The sequence below is a fragment of the Vidua macroura genome, chromosome 2 (genome assembly GCF_024509145.1).
Source record: "Vidua macroura isolate BioBank_ID:100142 chromosome 2, ASM2450914v1, whole genome shotgun sequence".
Classification (NCBI taxonomy): domain Eukaryota; kingdom Metazoa; phylum Chordata; class Aves; order Passeriformes; family Viduidae; genus Vidua; species Vidua macroura.
This window is the reverse complement of record NC_071572.1, coordinates 92,052,226-92,078,343: the sequence shown is the minus strand read 5'-3', so window position 1 is coordinate 92,078,343 and position 26,118 is coordinate 92,052,226. Positions and strand designations below refer to the sequence as shown.

The 26,118-nt window shown below is 37.4% G+C and overlaps 1 protein-coding gene across 6 annotated transcripts in view; it reads right to left on the bottom strand.

Moving 5' to 3' along the window:
- Positions 1–259: 259 nt before the first annotated feature.
- The window catches only part of CDK8 (cyclin dependent kinase 8), a 69,189-nt gene continuing 43,330 nt past the window's right edge, over positions 260–26,118 (bottom strand). Inside the window, exons 1-11 of one of the 6 annotated variants that reach the window (XM_053970481.1) lie at positions 21,435–21,886; positions 19,629–19,795; positions 18,145–18,202; positions 15,255–15,386; positions 13,250–13,393; positions 11,202–11,271; positions 10,130–10,202; positions 7,794–7,891; positions 6,362–6,440; positions 6,084–6,242; positions 260–1,539 (exon numbers count right to left, since the gene is read on the bottom strand). In XM_053970481.1, the coding sequence (XP_053826456.1) occupies positions 1,414–1,539; positions 6,084–6,242; positions 6,362–6,440; positions 7,794–7,891; positions 10,130–10,202; positions 11,202–11,271; positions 13,250–13,393; positions 15,255–15,386; positions 18,145–18,181 (918 nt within the window). In that variant the 5' untranslated portion in view covers positions 18,182–18,202; positions 19,629–19,795; positions 21,435–21,886 and the 3' untranslated portion in view covers positions 260–1,413. Of the gene's footprint in view, positions 1,540–6,083; positions 6,243–6,361; positions 6,441–7,793; positions 7,892–10,129; positions 10,203–11,201; positions 11,272–13,249; positions 13,394–15,254; positions 15,387–18,144; positions 18,203–19,628; positions 19,796–21,434; positions 21,887–26,118 lie in introns of those variants that run through there. The other 5 variants (XM_053970482.1, XM_053970478.1, XM_053970479.1 and 2 more) reach the window with 5 other exon arrangements.

The window sequence follows — 26,118 nt, the reverse complement described above, 5'->3', positions numbered from 1 at the left end:
TGATCTAGGAAGTGTCGCTAGTAATAAACCCTCTTTCAGAGTATCTCCAGCTGATCAGCTACATGTACAGAACAAGAGTAATGCCTTTTTTTTCTGCTGTTTAAAAGAAACATTATCCTTCTCACCAGTTAATGGAAGCCTGCCTTGCAAGATAAATTCCTGTTGAATGCTGTTTCTCAGGACACAACCTGATACAGATGTATGGATGGGGGAGCAGGGGGGTTTTCAATGATAAAAAGCAACACAGGCAAAGGTCATATGCAGATTTATGAAAAATAAATTTATTACATAACACCTTGTTTTAACAATGTTTGATTTTTTTACTCAGAATACTTGTGTCATTCATGTAAAATAGTTTGATACAGTACATTGTATGTAAGTTTTTCCTCATAAATTCTAAGGCTCTCCTAACATCTTGTTCCTCTGCAGTAGGAATGGCACCCCTAAACAACGTGCGAACATTAAAAAAAAAATTAACTGAACAAAATTTAAAATCCACTACACCAAGCTGGTTCTCAAAAATCATGACAAAATATCTGAATGGATGCCGCACCTTTTTAGGAAATATCACTCATGCTTTTTTAATCCCAAAGCATGCTCACAAATCATTAACACCAACAGGAAAAAAATAAAACACTGTCTATGACAATCATTTTAGTTTGTTTGCTGAACCAAACATGTTTATATCAATGACAACATACTTATTTTACTATCAAATAGCAGCTTTAATACCAGTCAAGTCATAGATTTTAAAACAAAAACAAAAACTTATGTTGGAAATAAATCTTTGGGACACTTGTAATTGCTGGGAAAAAATGCAAATGCTTCCATGTTCTTAAAAAATCTCATTGTAGCAATCATGTCGGTCATAAAACATCGATCTAGCTGGAAAATGAACCAACCCACAAAAGTCACTAAAAATAAATGTCTATCAAAACTGTCTGAGAGTTACAGTTAGTTTGCTTTTTTGCCATGGTAACATATACTGTATGCTTCAAGTACCAGTTCAAAGATGTCGTGTACTATTGGTCAGATGAAGTTGTTACATCAAGAGAATTCACCACATACGACAACAAAAATGCTTGCCCCTAGCACATTTCACAGCTTCACCTGCTACAGACTGTCACTGAAAAAAATGCATCGGTCAGTCTGAACCATGTCAAGTAAACTACAGAAGTAGCATATCCACAACACAAACCGTGCTAGCACTTTCTTTTCAAGTCTAACCCCAAAACCAGGTACAACGTGGGAGCCCCCCCTCGGCCCCGTGGCAGGGGGTGGGTCGTGGCGGTCGGACAGGTGGGAGGTGTGGTTGTACAGTACATTCTCTGGCCCAAGCCGGGCTCCTGGCACGCAGCTGTGCGGCCGGTCCTGCAGCATCAGCGACAGCGCATCGACGGCACCGGGTGCAGCTCAGTACCGGTGGGTCTGGTGCGAGTACTGCGGCGGCTGCTGGGAGGTAGCTGAGTATCCCATGCTGCTCTGTGGCTGCGATGTGCTTGGTCCGGGGTTGGGGTAGGCAGCATGGGGGTTGGAACGCTGCAGGGGGGGAAAGCACAGACACACAGCCCTTCGTAACATGGACATGGTGACGCAATTTCACCTACTGACTCGTTTCTTCAAGAGGCACCCAGCACACACAGTCTCAAAGCAGCTGCACTTCCACACTTTGTTTCACTAACTCTGATTACAGCAGGTAACAGACATCAGGAATACCAGATTAGAAAGTGACAGCTGCCAGCCTTCTGCTATCCACTCTAATGGGAATCTTCACCCATCACAGTCAAACCTCCAGCCAACCCTCCAGATGGCTACTGTGCACCTGCACATGACACTGGGCTACCACCACTCACGGCAGTGATCTTCCCCACTTGCTCCCTTTCTCCTAGCAGGAAGGTAGGCTGCGGTGGAGGTCCAGGTGAGGCATCTTACTGCTGATGAGCCACTCTGCCTTATTCTGGAGATTTTCACACATAGAGGACATACCTGCCACCCTTCTGTGTGACCTAGGAGTACAGGCTGAGAACGCTGTGACTGGGCTAAGGTGTCACCTATGAACACCTACAAAAATGCTCGAAGGAGAGTTTAAAGACAACAGCGACATGTTCCTCAATGGAACCAGATATTTCAGGAAAAATGTCCTTAGGTTGTGGCTTGGGAGTTTCAGATGGGACACTGAAGGAAGGACCAGTACAGCACTGGAAGAACCTGCCCACAGAGTCTGTGAGCTCTCTCTATGAAGGTTTTTAAGACTCAGCTTAACAAAGCCATGCTAATCTGAGTGAGTCAGAACTACCAACAGCCCTGCTCCAAGGGGGAAATTTGGCTAGATGGTTTCGTTTCCAGAGGCCCCTTTCAACCAATTCCCACAATTATTTGAGTGGAACATTCATCATTGCAAGAAGCTCTCAGCAAACCAGGAACTGCCTACTTCAATTTTAACCTAAAAGTTATTATTTACTGATCATGCGTTATAAAGGAAAGAAGGACTGCCTATGAGATTTGCAGTAAGTATCTGAACACTTAGTAGCATTTAACATTTCATTAAATTAACACAATTTCAGTACATTACTGCACTGGTTTACATTCACATTAAGGTTTACATGCCCTCACAAACTTTGCAGAATTTAGAAACTGTGTAGCTTCTGAATTCTTGATATCACAGGACATATTATGTTTTTTAGGAAAAGCTGCTTCTAGAAGAGGTCTGAAAACTTCTATAAAGTAACTATTCCAGGACTAGGGTATTGCTACTGAGACCTGAATAGGAAAAAACTGTGGAGAACCAACACCCTGAGAAAGTAAAATATTAAGTCATAACATAAAACAAAAACCCCAATTTTTTCTTGTACAGCATTTAGAACAGAAGCTACACCCAGGAAGCTGAGATGATGGCAGAAATAAAAAAGGCATACTCTACTTGTTAACACACACTCACAGGACTGAGCTAACACCTCTAGAGAAAAGAGGGAGAAATGGCTGGACCAGCACTTAATGTCAGTGGGAACAAACCAGCACTGCTGATCCACACCGTTAGCACAGTGACTGAGCTTTGTGGGCATTTGCCTTCAGCCTTGAGAGGAAGACTAAGTCACTCAACAACAGAATGGTCACAGCTCTGGGTCACCCTTCTCCATGTTACAAATACAGGATGCACTTCAAAGAGCAAAAGTCCTGAACACTGGGTTTGCCCATGTGTGGCTCCTGTATGTAAGAAACCATCACAAGTTTGACCATTTAAAACTGACCACTCATTTCAGTTGTAAAACACTCCCTGCATTCTGACTTCTAAAACAGACCTTATTTAAGACAGAGGCAATGAAAAATCAGATTCCTTTGTGACACCCAGAAAAACAAATGGCTTTTGTTTAAGAAAAAAAAGTAACTATCCAGTCCTTTCTAAATACTATTAAGCACCCAGAGGGTTATCCCAAGCTCCAGCCTGCTTAATCACATTGCCTTTGGGAGTGTCACATTGCAGATTTAAACAAGAAGGCAAGTCTGTGTGCCATGTGTCTACTATTTTTATGCATGGCAGAAAAGGATATGAGGTCAATGTGCCCTGCAGAGTAATTTGACTTCTGAGTGAATGCAGAAACTGTCTTAGTGTGCCTTGCCCAGGAGATGGCAATCCTTCTTCACAAGCTTTATATGGGGAATTTGAGCAAATCAAATGAAGAACAAAGGAACAGGTGTTTGATTAAAACAGAGGGCTGTATTGTAATGTTTGTTTTCCTTCTCAAGCTGCTGGATCAGAAGCAAAAAATGTGAGGAATTTTTTTTCAGGGAGACCTGAAACCATCAGTTGGAAACTCTTAACTTCTTTTGTTCTAGTGCTGGCAAGTTCAGGTCTCCATGTTTTCCAGACACCTTAATCAGAGCAAATCTACTGACTGCCTCTTTGCAAGGCTAGGGGGAAAAAGATATGTTTTTGAAAACCAGAGAGACTGTCTCTCCTAGAGAGACAGCAGAAAGATTGGTCAGGAGTAGTCAAGTTACAAGTAAGAGCTCCTGAGACAGAAAAGCAGCAGTTGTCATTATCTTAAGGGAAAAGTATTCTGAAATTAATGTTTGTCAACAAGGGCTCTCCTCAGCTGTAATCCCAGGATGGATATCTTGAGTACAAGAATTCTGATGAGCACAAACTGAGAACAAACCAATGCCAACTCCGGCCAAGCAATTTGAGTCCTCTGACTTGTCAGCCAGCAAACCTCAGTTCTGGCTCACAGAACTAGGAGCTGAAGTTTGTTCAAAATGCCACAATGCAGCAGCAAAATGAGGTGAAGGGCATGTAAATAGGGCATGTAAATGGGGCTCCCTGACACAGTACACACAACCTCTGAATCAAACTCCTTAGATGTGTGACTCCACCCGAGGGCAAGATTAAGAAAGTTACAGCTGCATTTGCCTTCTGCTGTGTCTGTGTGTTTTTAAGAAGCGGAAGAAAGAGCCAATTAAAAGGCCAAAACAGCAATTGACTGCAGCTTGCCAGTTTGAAAGGGATGAAACTCCTGTAAGAGTGCCTGTGATGGATAATCCTACTAAAAGAAAGATGACATTTATACTTAGAGGCACCCCTCCCTGCAGAACTATAGTTAAGGCTCACCACCATCTCAAACAGCTCTAAAAATGTGTATTGTTCAAGGAGAATGACTTGCAAACTGATGTGTTATTCATGTCCTGGAATAAACTGAACAAAGGCACTTGGGGACTATATGAAGGGTCTCACAAAAAAAAAACCTCCTGAAAATGATCTTATTTTACATTTTCGTAGTACTTTCAAGTTTTGCCCAATGCTGAGAGTACACAGGCTTAGGTAAGGATGAAGGTAATGCCCCCAGGCAGCTTCTGAGGCTATCTGGTACTCTGAGGAACAAACTCTGAAACACAAGATTTCAAAGCCCGCTGGTGGTTCATTGAGAAGCTGTATCAAACTGAAAGGCAAGTTGACAGCAGCAGCTTTACTAACTCTGTTTTTTAACTCTCCCTATGTTTTGCTACAGACTGTAAGCCTAGCTAAGTGGATTTCCATTATCAGGGTCTCACATTTAGATATCAACATTTAAATTAACTGAAAACATTGCCAGTAGTTTCCAACTTCCCCCTAGGCCATCCAAGACTGTCTGGCCACCTGTACCGTGCATTCTAAGTGAACCAGTATGCAATGGTTAGTTCCTGCAGGCTAACATTTCCAGCAGCATACCTCCTCTTGAAATCACCTATTCCCTAAGCTTGCAAAAATCTGCTGCTCTCCAACTGCTCCTGTGAATCATTTGAAGGCTTCCCTGCTCCTCTTCTGTAACTTCTAGGCTTGTATTAACTAAAGGTACTGTCCTTAACCCTCTTCTCCCCCATCTCCAGTAGCAGCCTTATCCAAACCCAAAAATTCAGATATCATTTGCTGGGATGACAAAGATATGCTTATACTCCAGGCTCTGATTTCTTAATGTCTGACCACAAGCTCAAATGCAGGAAGGCCAGAAGACATTTTTCATGTTTTCCTTTAAGTGCTTTTTCCCAGTGTGCCTCATCTTCCTCACTCATCGACTGCCACCACCCGACCTGTCTTCAGATCTGCAATATTTGGCTTACTCAACCTAGAATCTCCCCTGATCTTCAAAAGAGATTATGACAACATCATGCCAAGTCTTTGTCATCCAAAATACTGTTTCCACATCCATTAACCCAACTAAAACACTTGTTCAGATTCTTATTTCACAGCTCTTTTACTGCAACATCCTCTGCCTCCTACCACTGCAGATTTGTTCAAGCAAGAAATGGCATTTTTAGGTGATACAGAACACAGCATAACAGGCTCCTGGTCCATAACCATTAGCATTCCCTAATATGAAGGTGATAATTAGTAACTCTAATAATGTCTGATTCTAATTTCTTTACTGCCAACCCAAAGAACATCAGGATATCAACAAATTATCAACTAAACGAATCTGAAAAAAAAAATCAAAATATGCCAAAAAGTAACAGTTAATACAGTGACATTTACAAAATTACTTTTTTAGTTTGAAGAAACACTGCTCTAAACATGAAAAGCAAATACACAATATGTGAATGAAACAAAATACCTGATAGTCTGAGGTCATAATAAGTCCACCTGAGGTAGTGGTAGGAGGAACAACTCTCACTTTTTTCAGTGGGGGTCCCTGTGTGTGACTGTTGTCTTGGTTCCCTGGATGACCAGTTCCATTAGTATGGTTATTGCCCTGCTGCTGCTGCTGGTTCTTCTCAATTGTTTAAACACAAAGAAAAATTTCAACTCAAAAGCAGTACATGAAATAATGTAAAATCAGGAAATAGTGTAAAAGCCAGTGAAACATGATGATACTGTTCTTCTAATACTTACTTTGTCTCCTTTATCATCTGGTTCTTCTTCTGTTAAAAATTCTCGTTTTGGGTAAGGGATTTGACAACCTGCAAAAACACTGTCCCCCAAAAAAGTCTATTTATCACAGTATTAGAACAGAAGGGTTAGACCTGTAAGATTCACACTTTACCCATGACAGTTTCAAGCTGCCAAAGCCTTTAATACCTGTAATTTAGGGAGATGTTCTCCCGGTCTATCACCATATTCTAAACTTTGTAAAAACATATTCACATTTGATTTTAATGTTCATTCGACTCTTATATACTAACTTAAGCTCCCAGTAATTTTTTTGTTGGTTAGAAAGGTACATCACTTGTTGGTATCTACAAGGGCACAAAGAACTGTCTCAGTATAGCTATTGTGTAATTCACAGTCTCAGGACTAGCTAAAAATATTTCTGGAAACTTCACTGACTATTAAAAAAAAACACTTGGAAAAAAAGTTTAAAAGTAACTAGAAATTTCACCTATCAACTCATATCTCACAGTCCACATGGATTTGCTACTTCCAGTTCAAGCTAATATTTACCTGCCCTTCATCAGTAGAATGTATTTATAATAAAGTCTCTGTACACCTGTTAGCAATACTCATTGTGTATTCACATTAAAATGTCAACCTAAATTTGAGAAAAAAGCCAAACACTATCCTAAAAGCAGTTTTTGCAACAGCCAATCATTCGCATGACTTTAAATCACAGAGACAGCTCAGGAGATGCTATAAATAATCCAGCAGGCTTTAGTGAAATAATTTCATTTTTAATTAATTCCTTATAAGTATACATATTTTATAAATTCTTCCCTACATAAGGGTAGAGAATCACAGGCAAGATGTACTAATAGCTTTACTAAAAGGGTGTACAGTCATGCTCTCTGGCTAGCCTTTTGGAAGAAGGGCTTAATTTTTAATGAAATCATTCATTGTCCATACATTTTCTCCCTTTTGTAAATCTGCCTGTGCAAACAAAAAAGAGGAGTGTCTACAGAAAATGGATTTAAGTTGTTAAGGATGACAGCACAGAGACACAGACTTGACTTTCTCCACCCAGTGAATTTACAACAAAGGCTAAGACAAAAATGTAAACTAATTAGAGACTGTCATCTGGCATTCTGAGGCAGAGAAGCGAACCTGCGGGCACTTAGCAGTTGTCTACCAAGATCTGTAGCATGCATAATCAACCTGTCAGTGAGTAACAAGATTAGTGCTGCAACTAATAGGATCAAAGTTCCATAAAGCAAGAGATTAATAAAAATGCTACTTAATTTTAAAAACCACGAATGGCATTTTAGTGGTTATAGCTTTCTTCGGTTGTTAGACAGTATTTAGCTCAATATTCACATACTTAGGGCAGAGAGAAAGCACAGTTCTAAAGCACCTCTGAATGCACTGATAGGTTAATAAACTGACCACTTACTCAGACGTGGGAAGAGGATCTTCCAAGAAGTAAGGATCCTGCATAGCCTGTTCTGAGGTAATTCTCTTTATTGGATCCATAGTGAGCAATTTCTGAAGCTGAAGAAGAAAGGAAAAAAAACACCTTTACCTTACCAAAACCATTTATAGAAACTTCACTGTATTCCTGAAAGTTGATACAAATGTGTCTGAACTCAAAAGCCTAACCCTAAATGGCATAACCACATTCTTCTCCCCTGTTAAAACAGTAACTTCATTTCCTATCAAAGGACACCTATTTTCACTTGCAAAGCCCAGGACTTTCGGTTCCAGCCACAAGCGTTCTATCAAAACCATTCAAAAAGTTTCCACAATGTACTAGCACCTTTAATCACAAATTAATTTGGGTTGGAAGGGCCCTTTGAGGTCAGTTAGTCCAGTCCTCTGCCATGGGCAGGGACACCTTTAACTAGACCACGTTGCTCAGAGCCCTGTCCAGCCTGACCTTGAACACTTCCAACAATGAGGCATTCTGAACTTTGTGCAACCTGTTCCAGTGCTTCATCACTCTCTGAATAAAGAATTTCTTCCTAATATCCAATCTAAATCTACCTTCTTTCATCAGAAAGCCTTTATCTCTTGTTCTATCAAAAGAATGTTCCTCTCCAGCTTTCTTGGAGATTCCCTTCCAAGTACTAAAAGGTGCTATAAGGTCTCCTGGGAGCCTTCTCTTCTCCAGGCTCAACAAGCCCTGCTCTCTCACAGCCTGTCTTCAGAGGAGAGGTGCTCCAGACCTCTGATCACCTTTATGGCCCTCCTCTGGACATAGCACCCCAGATGAGGCCTTGTGAACTAGGAACACTGGAGCACAACTATTCTATTTAGCTCTAGCGCTGAGTTGCAGTGATGCATTCTTAAAATACATGTTTCTTATTCAAGAAGTCTGGTGTACGTGCAAATACTTCTCTCCATCCACCCAAGCAGCTGTGGAATACAGCTGTGCTGGACAAGCAACATGAGATAACCTTCAGATACCACACAGAAAAATAACGAGTTTTCATGTTTCACCAACAGTGTCCAAGGCAAAACTACACCATGACATACTGTCCAAGACACTTCACTTTTAACCTGTAGTGGGTTTTTTTAACAAGAAGATACATAAGTAAATAGAATTAAATTTACATTTCCTATTCATACTTTCTGATCGGATTCATACATTCACCTTTTTAAAAAGATCCCATGTCATGATCTAAATCTGAACTGGTCATCTCCTTTCACTAGGAGAAATTCATAACTGCATGTGAGAATTCATAACTGCAATGCAAAACTCCATACTTCAAAAGCTGAAGTTGAGAAAGTACATTTCCCTCCTCAGCCTTCAGTTTTGACAGCATGGTTAAGAACTTGATAACTATGAATTACCACCATCAATCCAGTTTTGTTTTTCATATCATCTACAAGAACTCACAGTAAGTTTTTTCAGCTCTCTGAGTCTACATGAAGTTTTTATAGAATAGCAAGTTGAACAAGCCAATTCTTACTCTCCCAAAAAGCATTGCCAAGAGCCAGAAAAGGAAAAGGCAAAACATGACAAAGAACTGCCAACAAACTGAAAAACACAAATAAAGAGCACTACAAAATACTAGCATCATTTGTGGTGATTGGATTCTGGAGCTGTCCACCACATGATGACAAGTCTTTGTCGTGATCAGCCATACAAAAGGAAAGCAAAATGATTGTGCGACCACTATCCACCATGGGGATCAAAACTTTGGTTCTGCTCCCTTGTACAGGTGCCACACAGAAGTAAACCTTCTACATATTACAAATATTTTTTATTTTAAAAACTGCTTGATATAAAGATTACCTTACTAAATGACACAATAAAAATGCAGTAAACTTCATACATCATGAATTAATGGGACAATCACTACAGTTTATATAGACCAAAGTAACCATATGGAAGATCAAAAAAGCCAGGCATATAGGAATTTTTAAAAGTAAAACTAAGTATTGAAAGTATGCAAAGCAGCAAAATGAGTAAGGATTGCAGCAACACTGCAAATGTAACTACAGGCTAACACAATTATAACACAACTTAAAGAACAAAAAATTCAAAATTACTTGATACTGAACCTAATCCAGTGAATGACACTCAGAATCATTTTATCAATGTGAGAAGATATTTCATCAATATAAGATAAAGTGATTTTGCAATTTTTCAGATTGCAGAGTATCAATCATTCCTAACTTAATTTATAAAGTTAGTTACAGTGGACTTGACACCAGCTCAACTCTTACTTGAAACAACTGTAACATATACAAGGAATTTGATTTTTTATGTCTGCAGGAACTTACCAAGTGGAATGCCTTACTATCTGGTTTAACTTTATGTTTTTCCATATATTTGATAAGGCTGCAGTTGGTATACCTAGAAAAGGAAGCAGAAGTGGTATTTCTAATATGTAAAACATTGATACTGCAAAGTCTTCCTGGTAGGCACAAAACATATTAATAAGAACAGTTTAGTCTCCCTGCAGATCCAATAAGCTGGGAAAAATCACAACTATCAACACCAGAGATTGCTTAAAAATCAGAACTGCAGAAAGGCGTGTTTCCCTCACATCCTTATAAAAGCATATCATATCCACACACACTTTTAACCCACATGCAGACAGCAAACTATCAACTGGATTTAAATCGCCTGGTAGCAATTTTACTATTATACTATTTGATTCTGTGTATTTCTCATGACAGTGAAGATATATAATCAGCTCATAATCAGAACATTCACATTTACTTTTTTTAGAAGAGAAACTCAAAGAAAAGGTTTCTAAATGGTTGCAATAGCATGGCAGATGCAAGAAATGTATGTAACTATACAGACCCAAATGCCTCAGCACAGAAACCAGGCAACAGGGTGGCATTTTAAGTGCAGGTATTAGCCTGTGGCAATGTGACAGCAAAGCTGAAGGGTATTTTTTTCTTTTGTCACTGTAAGCTATCCTAGACACCAAACCTAATAATTATTCACACTGTTTGCTGGAAATGGTAAAAGGTTACCAGACCCCTTTTAAGCAGCTATTACAGAAAATCATTGCCAGTACCAGAGATTTGGGAATGGCTGTGCTTTGACACACTGTGCTTTGCAAACTTCAGACCTGCACGGGGTCTTACTGGCATCACCTGTTTCACACCTGCCACCTTACCCTTTACAGCCTCTGGCTACTCTTCTGCTGATCCACACCACCTCAACAGATGAAGTTCACCACTATGAAACAACTCTATTTTTCATTTTTACAATCTAAGTCATAACAATTTCATAGTCCTTCTTTGGCATCTACATAGAAAACAACTCAAACTGCAAGAAATTTAGTGTAGGAAAGAGATACAAAATATGTTTTATTAAGAAAGCTCAACCCAGACTTACGTGTTTCTCCGGAAATCTTTCATTAAGGTTGAATGTTCTGGCATCTTTTTTATGTCTTCCCAATCTTTATCTGCAAAGCAGTATTAATTATTTTTTCCCTTTCTCTCTGAGTAAAACAAAGCATTTCCAAGTATCTCCACAGCCTTGATAGTTTTTTTTTTTTTTAAATTCTGCTTCTCTAACCTTGAAGTTTCTTATGTCTTTGTACTCCCTAGCTCCTATTCTTTCATCACCTCTTCACAATAAATCATACCAACACCTAAGAGGCTCCAGCTGTGTGCTGATTAACTCAAGAATGTGAAAAAAAGATGCCAGCTACAGTGGCCACAAAACAACGCTGAAGAAAAACACATCAGGCCTTGTGCTTGAACCCTTCAGGACTGTTATTTAATTTATTTATACAAAGTTGTGATCTCAGGACAGGAATACACAGGACTCCAGCAAACCCTGTCTCCTTCTAAGGGATTCTCTGTTCTGACAGCACTTTTAGTTACAGGAAATTACCCAGAGGTATTTCTGCAAAGTAAGATATACTGTTATTAAATAGGAAGTTAAGAAAAATTAAAGTTTGCACACTCAAAATGAAGAATAATTCACCTCAATGTAGACCAAGGCCAAAATGGATTTTAGAATAAAACAAAAAACTCACTACCAGCACCTAGCCTCAAATGTCTTAAGCTCCAACTCTTGAAAAGACTCTGTGGGCAACTAATTTGGTTCAATTCAAATCTTTACTAAGTCTGATCACTACTGCAGAACACTGATTTTAAAAGCATTAAATAAATAAATCAGACATAATTATTTAATTATTACTTAGTTAAACAAAATATTCTCTTCCTTCCTATCCCATAGACATGAGAAACTGTTTCAGATATGACAAGTGTCAATTAAAATGCAAAAAATTGCTGCAATTGAATGAAAAGCATTTCTTGATAAAAACCAAAGAACTCCAAAGGTCAAACACAGACCATTAGAAAGGATTAATTAAACCAATCAGAAAACCAAAATGAGAGTATGATCTACTTATACAGCTATACAGAGCCAATGTAAAACCCAAATGAACTAAGAAAAATATAAAAGGGTAAAATTCTAGTTCAGAAGAAGAAGGGGACAGTTGAAGAAGCAAAACTAAGGAGACAATATGCAAAGGCAACATTTCTGTGAATCTCATACAGCAGTACAGAAGCAATGAAGTACACGTACACCAAAAAAGGCAAGAGCAAAAATAAGAACATGTTTAATAACAAAGTTCTAGAACCACCACAAACATATAGACCACAAAAGTCATGTGAAAGGAAGAGGCAAGTTCAGGAAAAAAACCCCAAAAACATAATTAATAGTGGAGCAGGGAACACAAGGAGTGAGGAGAAAGACATAAAAGAAGTTAAAATAAGGCCTCTGTTACTGACTCCTGCAATCATGTGAACATTAGAAGACAAAGTATTAACTGAAGAAGCAAGGCAGCCTGCATAAAAACAAAAGTATAACCAACACTGAGGGGAAAAATCCAACAAGTGATATCCCCACTGTAATTTTTTTTTGGTTCATACAACCAGTTCTTTCTTCTGGTTTGGAATAAAGAAAATTTTTCTAGACCACCAGCTTTCCACCAGGTGGGGGGAAAAAATCTATACCCTCCATTACTTCCAAAGGCTACATTTAATTTGGCATGAGCTAAACAAATGCATAATATTCACTAAATATATATATATATATTTTGCTTGGTTTCATAAATCATCAGTCACCTTCCAAATCAATAATCAGTAATGAAGCAATGTAGAAATATTCCTTCTCATTTTTAATCACCCAGCATTAAATACAATCTTTTAAAATAATAAAGCATTGGTACATGTATACACAAAGATAACCCTAGCATTAATAAAAGGGAAAATATCTAATTTGACCATTGGATTCTAGATTTTTAATTCGTGAAATAAAGATTGTGTTTGAACAGCTTTGTTGCTTTGATCAGCTGCCACCTTCATATGCAAAGAAAGCAATATGGACATCTTTCTTTGAACAGTGGTGATAAAAAATACAGTATGTACCTGCAGGAAATCCCATTACATTGAATATTCTGTCCAGCTGGTCATGGTGATAAGGATTACTAGTTTTGATATCTTCTTGTCGACAATGGAATATTGGCTCTGATGTTAGCAGCTCTGCAAATATACACCCTATGGCCCAAATATCTTTAAAAAAGGAGAACACAAATAAAAAGAAGAACAAATGAAACTTTCCAAAACCATCTGGATGAGGTAGAATGTTAGTGTTTAGCTTATCAGAGATAAGGTCAAGTTTCTATTGTAGAAGTGCAATACTTCCTCAACTTTTTCTTTTAGCTTTGAATGGAGGTACCCAATTCAGAAACTACACAGGAGCTGAGATAATAGCATACAAGTTTTTGTGGGGTTTTTGAAGCGTAGTTACCACTTAACATTGTAAAAAATTAACTTGGTTAAGAATAAAAGTGAAGGAAACTATTGGGATAATGGTCAACACACAAAACACAAAGAAAGTAAAGCCAACCAGTATCTTGCCCTTTTAATGCCACACTGTCCTGACCAAGAAATGTGCAGTCACTGATCAGCCAAGTTTAAGTATTAAAGTAGTAATGTAGTATTTAAGTAGTAAATCCTAAAAGTACAAAAGTAGTGGTATTGGTATAAACCAAATGCTATCTATAGCATTTAGTTGAAAGAGAGTAACATGCAGATTGCTACAAGCCCGCACACCTCACAACTTTTCCATAACATTCATTTAAATAAACCCCCAAACCTCATAACCCTTCTCTTTACACTGTTGCTCTCCTATCTAATAGTCAGATTGCCTGAATCTTCCCAGTTGTTTTCTCAACTCTTTTCTAGTATATACAAACACAATTTTTAACTCAAAGTGGTGCTATACTGAGCCTTGAATGAACAAGGTCATAAACAAGGACAAAAGCAAATAATGCAAACAGCATAACTCCATTACTCAGTGTTTTTACAGTCATTTTTTATCTACACTGAAAAAACTGTGGACTAAAGGCTATGACTGCCCATGCAGTTTCACACACTGCAATCAGCAAAAACAGCAGTAACGCGAGGGAACATGCAAATACAACAAATTAAGCAGTTTAAAGGAACATATAAAAATTTATCTGATCTATAAAATAAACACAGTATTAACAGAAAAGTAAACAAAGATACATTTAAGGTATAAACATTAGAATTGCTGACAGAAACAGATATGATCTTTAGAAAAACAAAACAAGAAAAAAAGATTGAGTTCTGAGGAAGACTTTCAGGTTACAGAAACAACACAGTATGCTGACATACAACGTCCATGTCTTGCAAAGTGGAGTAACTGCTAGGGAAGTTACTTCCTCCCAGAACTGGCTGCCAGCCTTTAACACATCTTTTAAACCAGGTAGCAAGAGAAAACCTTCCAGTGCTTTTCCCTACAGTCTCTCTCCCTTCCATAGCAAAGCTGATCAATGCAGTAAAAGTGAATCTAATCTCCCTCCAGTTTGCTGCTGGGCTGTTCTACAGCCCACAGAAGCTCTGGCCATCTGTCATCTGTCTTTGAAAAAGACACAGAGAGGCTAAAATGCAGCTTAATTTTACATTTTAGCTTTAGTGCAGCCACAATATTCTCCATTTTGTACATTCGTTATTTCATATATTTATTACACTAGGTAATAACCTCTGCAATAAATTTAATGCACTGTGCCTCACAGTCATCCTAAGATGGATTCAACTAGCAGTTCAAAGATGCTTTCATATTTTTTCATAGGCTCTAACAGCATTTATGAAAGTCCTGCGTGAAAGCCACAAACTTAGATTGCATTGCAGAGCATTTGGAGCCAAAATCCAGCAATATATTTCATTTCTATATATAGCCTGAGACCCCAGTAAACTCATCAATTTGTCAAAGTTTAATGCTTCTTCAAGAAACAAGTAGCATACCTTTAACTCAGCTACTGTCCTTTGAACAATTTATCAAAGCTTTAATATTTGGGTACAGTTTACATAAAGAACAAAACAGTACATTTTTCTCCAATTTACTTACCAATAGCTTTGGTATAATGTCTTGCTCCAAGAAGCAACTCTGGAGCTCGATACCAGAAGGTTACAACTACTGGATCCAAGTCTGCTAAAGGCTTCAGAGGTGAATTAAATAATCGGGCAAAGCCCATGTCAGCTGCAAAATTCAAAGAGAGACGCTTTAAAATTTGAGAGAAACTAATAATTTTTTTTTTTTTTTTCACAAACTGATTGAGTTTACTTGTTAGCACTATCGTCACTCCTAAATAAAATGCAAAGGCAGACTGTAGCAGATACGGACTCTCTGAGTAGATTTTCTTTCTGTAGAAGTTACTGGATGCCCTATGAAGTATATCACCTATTAAGTATATCATTATAAATCATTACTAACATGAGTCATTTATAACAATGAATTAACCATTGTTCTGAAGAAGTGCATCAGCTCCTCAGGACACTGGTAAATCCTGACTCATTTTGCCTGATGTTCTCTGGTAAAATATTCCCATTATTACAGGATGTTTTTTCACAAAGCAGCAATTTTTAAAGTGAGCAAAATGCAGATTCTGCAAAGGTTAGAATGATTTATAATACATACGTGCACATGACAAAATCTCCCTCTTCATGAAGTTAGCTGTGGCAAGACTTCCTTCACACAAAAACAGCACCTAAGCCTACAGCATCTGCCTCCCTGCTGATTTTCTATCAAGATGCATATATCAATATACCAGTGCTGAACACCATTCAGACTATGATTTTAAAATTTTGGTTGTGGGCATTATATCATTAAAAACTGCTTTCTAGAATTTGTAGTGTACAACTGCCTAGAAAGTTGTCTGAACAACTAAATATAAGTCATACAGGAAAAAATGGGCAGAGACTAAAATACGCAGCTTCTCCCATGAAACTGCTTTCCTGATCCACCAACCCCGAAACCCAAGAAGAGGGACCTTTTCATGTAGGGATATTCATATGCTGAGAAAGACTTGAATGGAATGAGATGAGTAGCTACCCTGAGGGAAAAGGACCTACATGCTATAGCTCAGTGAGGGAATACTGCAGTGTAAATATGGGTCTCTAACTTGACTACACAATCCTTAATTATTTTTTCATATGCATTCCTATTTATGATTGCTTTAATGCATTTAAAAAGAGAAACATTTTACAGTTTTTTACACTAAAATATCAATTACTCAAAATTGGTCAAGTCACTAGTAACTATGAATAATAAGGAAAATTGTTGGCAGAAAGTGAATTTATGACCCAAAATGACACAAAACGCCTATAAAAATTATTTTAAGTTAAATACCAGTTATGTATCTTTTAGAAAAATTAGTTACACTGGAAAAGTGGAAGCCCTTGGTATGTGTATAACTTCTGCATTCTTTTATTGCTGTGGCAATCTTAAGGAAAAAAAAAAAATCTACATTTTGATAACACACTTCAAAATCCAAGGTTCCCCTCCCTCTTGCCCTGCTGGGAATGGATGGCTCAGAGGACTGGTGGCCCAATACAGAATCTTTCACCTGTCCATTAACAGAGTCTGACTTAATTTAGTTGTTTACTAAGTGATTCTCAAATTAATTCAAAACTCTAAATTAAGAAATAAATGGGTGGTCTATGTGCAATTACTAGCAAGTAGTTGTGTACAGCAAATATCACCACCACTGTCGAAAATGAGTCCAGAGGATGACATACATGCTCTGTTTTGGAAGAAACCCTCCATGAAGAGTAAGGTAATATGAAGAAATTTTCCCTTCTGTTGTCCATGCTGTACCTGTTTTCTATGCAGACCTCAATCCCTATTGCCAACCTTAAAAGCTCAGAAAGGCATTAAAAACTTTCAGAGTAGGATCTGCAGAAGCATTCAACCCTGGCCATCGCTCCCCGGATTCCAAAGGGCAAGGGAAGGCCTAGAACAGCACTGAACGCTCCCAGTAAATCCTACCCTGAATCATTCTACTAGTGACTAACAATATAGTTCAGATCAACAAAACACTAAGAGAACAGAGCAACAATGCAGAAGAGTACTCTCACAAGAGAAAGCCAGAGGGAAGTGAAAAATATAAACTAGCTTTAAAAAACCCTTCCAAATGGGGCTGCATTACCATAACAAATGTAAGCAGGCTGTGCATTAGTAGCCTGCTATTAGAGCACTGCCATGATAATGCACGGCCTGGTACAGTTTATTATTGTTAGACTACTGTTAATTTTTATTTATGTATTTAGTTTAAAACAATTGAACTTCTACAAATTATCCTCTCACTGCAAATAGTAACTCCCACCAGAAAATGTTACAATAGTGTGGAAGTGTTGGGTCCTTTCTAACCTGGTACACCCCAGGCTAGGCATTTAGCATTAGCTATTAGCTCTCACTAAACATTTTTGATGGATTTCTGTGTTTTCTGCACTTTTAAGATCCCTTGTGTTCGTCTCCAAGGGACCTGCCTACTCCTTCAAGAATATTTCGTAGGCTGAATGTCATCTTTGACTCCATTCTAAGATTTAAGGTTTGTAGCAATGAGTAGTTCCCTATTTAGATTTCTATAAGCAGCAGCAAGATGTCATGGCATTAGAGGTAAATGGAGGAAATTTTAAAACCCCGCTTCTTTCTCCTCCTTTCCTCCTAGCTAGCTGTCATCTTTAACCCCACATCAAAATCCCCCACCCCACACAAACACCCACTTAAGCAAAATATAATGACATTTTCCAATTTTACTGATGAGGCTACAGCATTTCATTGTCAGAACTGGTACATGGGGTTAATATGATGAAGCCAGTCACTCAGAAAACAGCATTTATGAAATGTGCCCAGGCACATACTGGTATTACAGTGACTACTTTAGGTGGTACAACTGCACCTTGAGAACATTCTAACTTAAATGCTACACTGGGACTTATCAAAGATATAAACATACCAATTTTTACTCTTCCTCGCTCAGGACCTTCACCCATAACTAAAATATTAGCAGGTTTCTGTGGAAAAAAAAATAAATATACAATACATATACCACGATAAACCTAAACATTAGTCTCTGAAAAGTTAATTAAGCTTTGTTTTGCCAGTTTTAAACCAACTTTGTTTTGATAAAAATGACAAGTTTCTCCGTCACAATAACGCTGTGCAAGGACCCAGACACAGGCTTTCCCTGACTGCATCTTCCTCACATTTCTTCTCGGCATTGCTGCGCTCCAGCAGCACATTCCCTACTGACACCCTGGTGTCTGTCCTCAACACGCGCGGGCTGGCAGCCACCGAGCCGCTGGGATTTCTACTCAAATTGCCCTAGATCCTTTCAGTGGGAGGCAGTCCCACTGCTGCCCACCACCCCAACCACAGGGATGGGAAGCCACCTCTACAGCAAGTTTTGCCCAGGGTTATTAGGCACATTTGCAGACACATCGCACATAAAAAATACAGACGAAACATTACCATATCACTTGATATTGGAGTGAACACTCATCTAAATTCTTCCTATTTATAAGTGTTTACCAATTCACACAGCTGTAAAACTGGAAAGCACTGCCTTTATGTTACTTTTCTGTCTTTCCTTTGTTTCTTTTATTATGGAGACACATTAAAAAAATGAGCTAGAGTTTGGCTTGTTAGAAACATGATAACTCACTTCATAATCCTCTATTTTCTGGTGTCCTGTTTCTCATAATCCATTCTCAGCATCTGTAGTCACAGGATTCCTCAACTCCTAACACAGTTTATATAATAAAAACTACAGGGCTTATTTGGAGGGAAAAAAGTAAAGAAACTCTCAACTAAAGCTGATAATGTATGCCAGACTTGTTCTCAAATTGAGTGATTTAGATACCCATTCATTCTGTAAATCCCGGACAAAACAGGAATTCCTATTCAGTCATAACCTGTAAGACTCTAATAAGGCTGAGTTACAGCTCTTGCTTTGCTTTTCCAGTTTAAATTGATCTGAAGGTAAGAGTACCTGAGCAAAACAGCTTAGACCACCTAAAAGTTAATGTAATAAACCCTAGTATCTTTGTGTGATTTTCTAAACACATTCTAGGATATTCTCAAGCCTCCCTGAATCTATCAGGCTGTAATGTAAAAACACATGCAAAGAGGCAGAAGACCACAATATGATATCAACCTAGAAGTAATTGCTATTATGTAAAAATAAGGTAGAAAAAATCAGTACTCGAGCAAAAATTTTCCTTAAGAAATTAAATTATTATTGTTTATGAAAGGCTGCAAAATGGATTTCTGAAACTCTACAATCCTTGGACAAAATATGTAAAAAGAATCTGAGGTGATGCATTTCTGAGAACAGGTTAAGGATAGAAGATGTTATCAAAAATGTGGTCAAAAAAGGTAAGACATACTCTATTGTCTTTCCAACAGCAAGAACAACACATCCAGCTTGTGCTGTATTACCTCTGTGATTTCCAGAAGAAATTGTTCCCCACACCTCCACCACCCCCTTTTGCTTTTTTTTTAACAAACGCATACATTCCAGATAAGTACTGCTTCAGCATTAAAAAATGCAGAATGTGGGCACACAGCTCTCAAAGCATTCCATTTAGATTGCTTCGACAAAAGTCCTAGAAATAAACAAACAGCATACATCTTTACATTCATAGTTAGTGCTGAACTTTATGGCAATTCAATCTGCTAGGTATGAAAATACATCATTTCCCCAAAGAAATCTTTCTATTGCTACACTGTGACTCAAAGAACAAATCCACATATTTTACAAAACCTGCTTCAATATATATGGGATGTTAAGCTACATATCTAATTATCATGTTTTCATTAGGGTTAACAATACATTACACGGGCACTAAAATTTCTCAGATATATAATACATGGACATAATACATAAAGTACCATTTTCCCCCTCAAGTTCACAGGTTGATAATACTCTACAAAAATGCTTTTAACATCCTCATTATATTTTCACCTTAAAATATTTTACTGTTTGGATTTTGGTAAGGACAAGAAGTCCTATTCGCACAAAGACAGTATTATACCAGATAACTAATCAGCACGGCACTGGGTAACAATTCCTGCACCAAAGATCTTCCACCCTAAGGTCAAGGCAGGTAGAGATGAGAAAGCACAGTAAGACAGTACTAGTTAGCAAAGTAAGTATCAACAGCTTGATTCACACTCAAATTTCAGAAGTTACAGAACATACTTAACAATAGAGACAATTTAGAAATCTGTGTAGGAGTATTCTAAAACCGCAAAATAAAAAAGAACCCTCAGTTGGTCTGGAATATTCAGTTCACTGTTTTCTGAAGTCACAAGTCCTTCACTGAAATAGCTCTGTTTGGAACACAAGATTTTTCCTACAGACAAAATGATTTATGTACTAATATCACTGTAAAAATACATCACAGTTTTTTAAAAAACTAAATTAGATGTCTTATTCTGGAGACTTCCATTCCTAAAATCATTGTATGCATAGACTGGAACAATATTTTTAGTTCAAAAAATTTTCCAAACAAGACCATTGAACTTAAATTCAATAGGGGGATATCTACTAGAAATCAGTATGGGGATAGTATTGATATACCCAAATACTATGTGTTTTGAAGAATCCCTGAAAAACACCAAAGTCCACTAACAAAAGTGAATACATGTGTCAGGAATTATTGTTACGCATCTTTTAATCGAGTCCACTATCTGGAGGGGAAAAAAAAACCTGAGCAACTCCCCAGATTTGTCTCTTTAGGCAATTCATTACACATTAGAAATTTATTTGCAAAGAAAAATAAGCAGTCATTAGAAACAGAAGGGAGAACTTTGGATTAGCATTAATTTAATTCATTAATTTTCAGTTTAATTCTAATTTTCCAGAGAAAACTGAAGTTGAAACTGCTTATCCCAATCACTTGGGCTGAGCAAGTGAAGCAAAATCTTTTAGCAATTCTCATACTATATTCTGAAAACACTCTAAAGCAGCTATACTTTTTAATAACTACAAATTACCAACTTGAAGTCCCTAATTTCTGTACTAATAAAGGCATCATTACTTTTGCCATTAGGTAAAATAATTTGTGCATGCCAGACAAATGCAAATGAGAAACCTGTTATGATCCTAAGCCAAATGTGAAGAGCCATGCAGTGATGTACAGCTGAGTATTACAGAGAACAACAAAAGTGTCTGGCAATCCCATAGAACAACTAAATTCAAGAAAAATCTTCCCTCCTCCTTTCTTCTCTTCACAAACCCACCTCAGCAGCAGAAGGAGAATTCATTCTCATGAAAGAATGACCTTGTGACCATGGCACAGCACTAAATCTTATTTTGTCCTATATTTGGTTTTGTAGGACTCCTTATGATCTTCATCTTGTGTATTTAATCACTAGTACTGCTGAAAAGAGAATAAAGATCCCCACTGATATATATTTAGGTACTTCTAATTTAATAATTATTTGGGAAGTGCAAAAAGAAAGTCTAAAAAGCAGGCTAATTTCAACCAAGGGAGGTAAAAACCCAAAGGAGGTTCATAGATCTGTGAAGAACTTGAGACAGTCACCTTCACTCATCTGCCTGATCTCACACAATATTGCTCACGTTCACTCTTATTCTGAAGCCTCTGGTGATGAAAGTTGCACAATTCCCAAGCAATCTTCTCTCTTTCACTCTTCTCCATTGCAGTGTTTTTCCTTTCCTTCTAACACAACAGAAAAGGTTAGTCCCCTTGTCTCTTCTCTTCTTCATTAGCAGAAAGCACAGACAACCACTCCTTGACTTCCTTCTTACACTTCCTGGGACAAACATCTCTCTTCAGTCCTATCACCTAGATTTAAAAAAAAAAAACAAAACAAAAACGCAAAAACTCTCTCCTGCTCTGTGTTTCCTAGTAGGTTATTTTTTTTTTTCTGGATCTATGCTCATTCTTGCTGATTTCCTCTAGCTGTTCTGTCTTGGGGCACCCATTTCTTTGAACTCCGGTGTTCCAAATTACACGCTGCTCCTGCTGAGGCTTCAGTAACGCTAAATGCAGTGGAGGGATTGTTTTACATGCCTTGCACAGCATCTTCCACTCTGTACAATCCCAGTATGGTATCCTGCCTCACTGCATAAGGCTATTGATTCATGTTAAGGTTACTAGCCATGCATTTTCTTCACATCTTTTTGGCAGGACTACTACTTTGAACAAACATTGCAGTCACATACTGCTTCTTAACATATACTGAAAATGTTTGTGTTCTTTCACAGAGGGGAAACTAGACTTCAGAACTTATCTGAATTGCTGTTTTGAAGGAAAAAATGCAAACAAAATTAAAATTATACCATGTGTCACGATGAGATGTGACAAAAAAGAAAAAAACATCATTCTTGCTGCTCAGAGGAAGTTATTGATAGGAGCAGGGATGATTATTCCAAGTTTGTATACTAGGTATCTGGAAATCCTAGGATATTGTCTCATGCTCGTGGAAAAGTATTTTGGTTTTAGGCCCTCCTTTCACTAAGCTTTACTCACCAAAGCAGTGAGGAAAGAACAGCGAATTTTTAGACAGTTTAGCCATTGCAATTTTTGATACTTAGTAATTTAAGCATCAAACCAGGTCTGCAGGAACTATTACTCCACATAGGTTTTGCTACTAATCTGTTTCTGAAATCACCAGTTTTTAAAGACTGATTTTAAACATAGGTATCAGTGAGTAATCTAAACTCCTCTGAATTACCTATTATAGTATTATAATGTCGATGCTACCTCCTCCCCAACCACATTATTAACTCTTTAAAACATTTCTGTGTATACTAATGAATAGACTCATACCCTTCACACATCCTTTTTAATGTACCTTTTAGTAAGGTTTTAGTATAATCCTAACCAATTTTCATTTGGATAATCCAATACTTACAAGTTGGGCTCCTAAAACATTACTCTCTAGAGGATTCACAATGATGGGGTGAGTCACACCAGTGATATTTGTTAACTGCTGGTATTTGTGCATCCTTACTGGCTGTGAGACCAGTTTACAGAACTGGCCATGCCATCCATTTCCACCTGTGATGAGCCATGATAATTCATAAGAACATAATACTGGCTTTCAATGAAAAAAAAAAAAAAAAAGAGCAGGTTAACTTTAAAAGAACAATACTAGGCAAAGGGCTTTTATCCCTAAATTATTTTGCTTTTGCAACTATGACCTCAACAATGATTCTACTATGATTTATAGTGAATGACTTCTTTGTATTTTAGACTTCAAAGTATCATACTAAACAACATAGGAATTATAATCTATATTAAACAATATAGATTTAAAAACACAACCCCACAATCATACAAAACCATAAAGGAACGTCTTCAGCTGTATGTGAGCAAGTGCTTGTGAAGCATGAAGCACAAGTAAGCTAAAAATGTCTTGCTGAGAAGAAAAAAAATCAAAAATGTTTTGAAAGACAACTGCAAGGGCTTAGCAAGTTGAAGCCTGCTCAGAGGAGCATTTTTGTGGCACAGTGGTAGAAATTGCAATATATTGATGTGGTTTATCACTTCCCAGTCAGGTCCTCTGACAAGAAACCTACTAGCCTTCAGCATGGCTTGCAAAATCCACGCCACATCTAAAGGTCTTACAAAAGACTCAATCTTTATACTTCTTCTGGCATATCTCTAACAACCTTGTTTATCTTCAAGCAGTCATAGCAACATCAAAATATTTCCTTATTATCAAGGTGGTATGATCCCTTGCATTCTTAGGGACTGGAACTGTCTTGGATCAGTTTAGGGTTAGAGAAAATAATTTCGCTTTCATTCCAAAATGATTCCATTTTCTGTCCACTTTGAACAAAATGGACTACTTCAATACTAAATGGTACTCTAGCACAATAGCAGCGACAATATAACCTTATTCAAAGGACAGTATCAGGACTTTTCTGAAGTTAATTGCTTTCCTTGAATTCAAAGATGTTCATTTTCTTTTGCAACTGATTGGGGCTTTAAAATATATTATAATCAAAAGACCACGACAAACACTGGTGAAAACAATGTCTCCACAACACGTATTATATCTAAACATTAAAATATTCTTTTTGATTACAGAACACATGAATTGTAAAAAGCACTGGAAAAATTAAGAAAGCCTATTTTAATGTAATACTTCCCCTTCATTATCTTCTTATAAAGAACATCCCAGAGTTCTTTAAAATAAATAAATTGAGCATCTAAATAAAATTCTCTTTAAAACTAAGAGCCATTAAAATTACCAGTAACAGCCAAACAAAAACAAACTCCTAAATTATCAAAGCACACATGTCCAAAAATTTTAAAAGTACAGGAAGTATTTGGATAGGATGGAAAATAGAGGGATGCTGTATCTATGCCAAGGGGGCCTTCTGCTAGCTACCATCAACCATATTTTATCTCTGTTTCAGCCTGATGAAAGCTGTTAGTCTCACTACTATGTTTTTAGGCTCTGAACAGACTCCAAAAATTTTCTTTCACTGCTGTCACTCAATTACTGCCAACTTGGGGTAATGTAACTTATTAAAAGCTTGTACACTGCCTGATACATAGACTTTTCTCACTTTAACAGGAACTGAACTCAAGCTGAATAGAAAAAAATTAATTACTCTTTTCAGGCCAACTCTTTCACTCCCTAGAAATGTCAGCACAAGCAGCAGGATGTGACTTTCTGTTCAAAGCCTCAAAACAAGGAAAGGTGGATATCATAGGCAAAAAAATTACTATAGCAGGAAAATCTACCATGTCAAATATCATTAACACATAATTTAAAAGTGTAGTAACAAACTTAATACATCAACATGAACAGTCTTGAAGGAATGTATTTCCTGTGGGTTTTGCATAGGTTAGAATGATTCTGGATGCTGTGGACACATCAGAGCAGGATCAAATGCAAGAGGAGAGCATGCTCTGCAACTAGTTTTTAGTCCTATGTTATTCTATATATATAAAATCCCTTTAAAACTCAAAGTTCTGCCTCACAAGTAAGGATTTAAAATGTGTAATAGAAACCCTGAGTATCATTTTTGCCCGGTAATTTAACTGAAACAGTTTCTGTGGGGTGACAGGCATTCAATAGTACTGTAATCTCACACATCCCAAAACTTTCACACAAAGGCAGAAAACTGCCTTATTTACTCTTTGGTTTACATGCAGCTGTGTTAACCCTTGCCATTTTCTTTAAATCCCTATTTTGTTGATGTTTTTCATTTAAATAATACTTTATATTTATAAATAATACTTTAATACTTTATTTAAATATCACCCTACTTGTATGGACTATAAACAGCTCCTCCCTGCTCTGGATTAAGAAAAAATACCAAAGGTGAAAAGTCTATGTAACTTACTACTATGCACTTTCCAGTGGTTGCATGGGCTTTGCCTGTGCTAGAGCACTTTTTTGCACAGAACAAATACAGTATTTCAAACTACATCCCAAGTATCTCCTTCTGCAAATTCGCTCATATTTGCAGTAAGACAGATGAAGTTGGGTTTTCATAAAGAATAAGCTTTTACACGGGCTAAGTGTGTCCTATTCATAATGTTACTTTAAAACTCTCCGGATTAGAGTTACTCAAAGGATTGTTTTCTTATCATCTTTTCCTCTGTATCATGAATATAGATCATTCATACAGAATACAGCATTTTCTTTGTACAGCAGACTGCCGTGAAAACACTTATTATGGCTATTTCCTATATTTTGAACAATCCATATTCCTACCTTTCACAGCATTTCATGGTGTAATAACTTTTCCACAACCTTAACAAGGTACTTAGCAGTAAAAACTTCAACAAAACTAAAATTCAAACTGCATTTAGGTGTCTCTAAAATCATACCCAAGGGTTTTTACTAAATCCTACTAAAGGGTTTTTATTGACTAAACTTACTTTAAAGGTACATTTGTGATCAAAAAGCTTCTGGTTCTCCATACTTCTCTTAG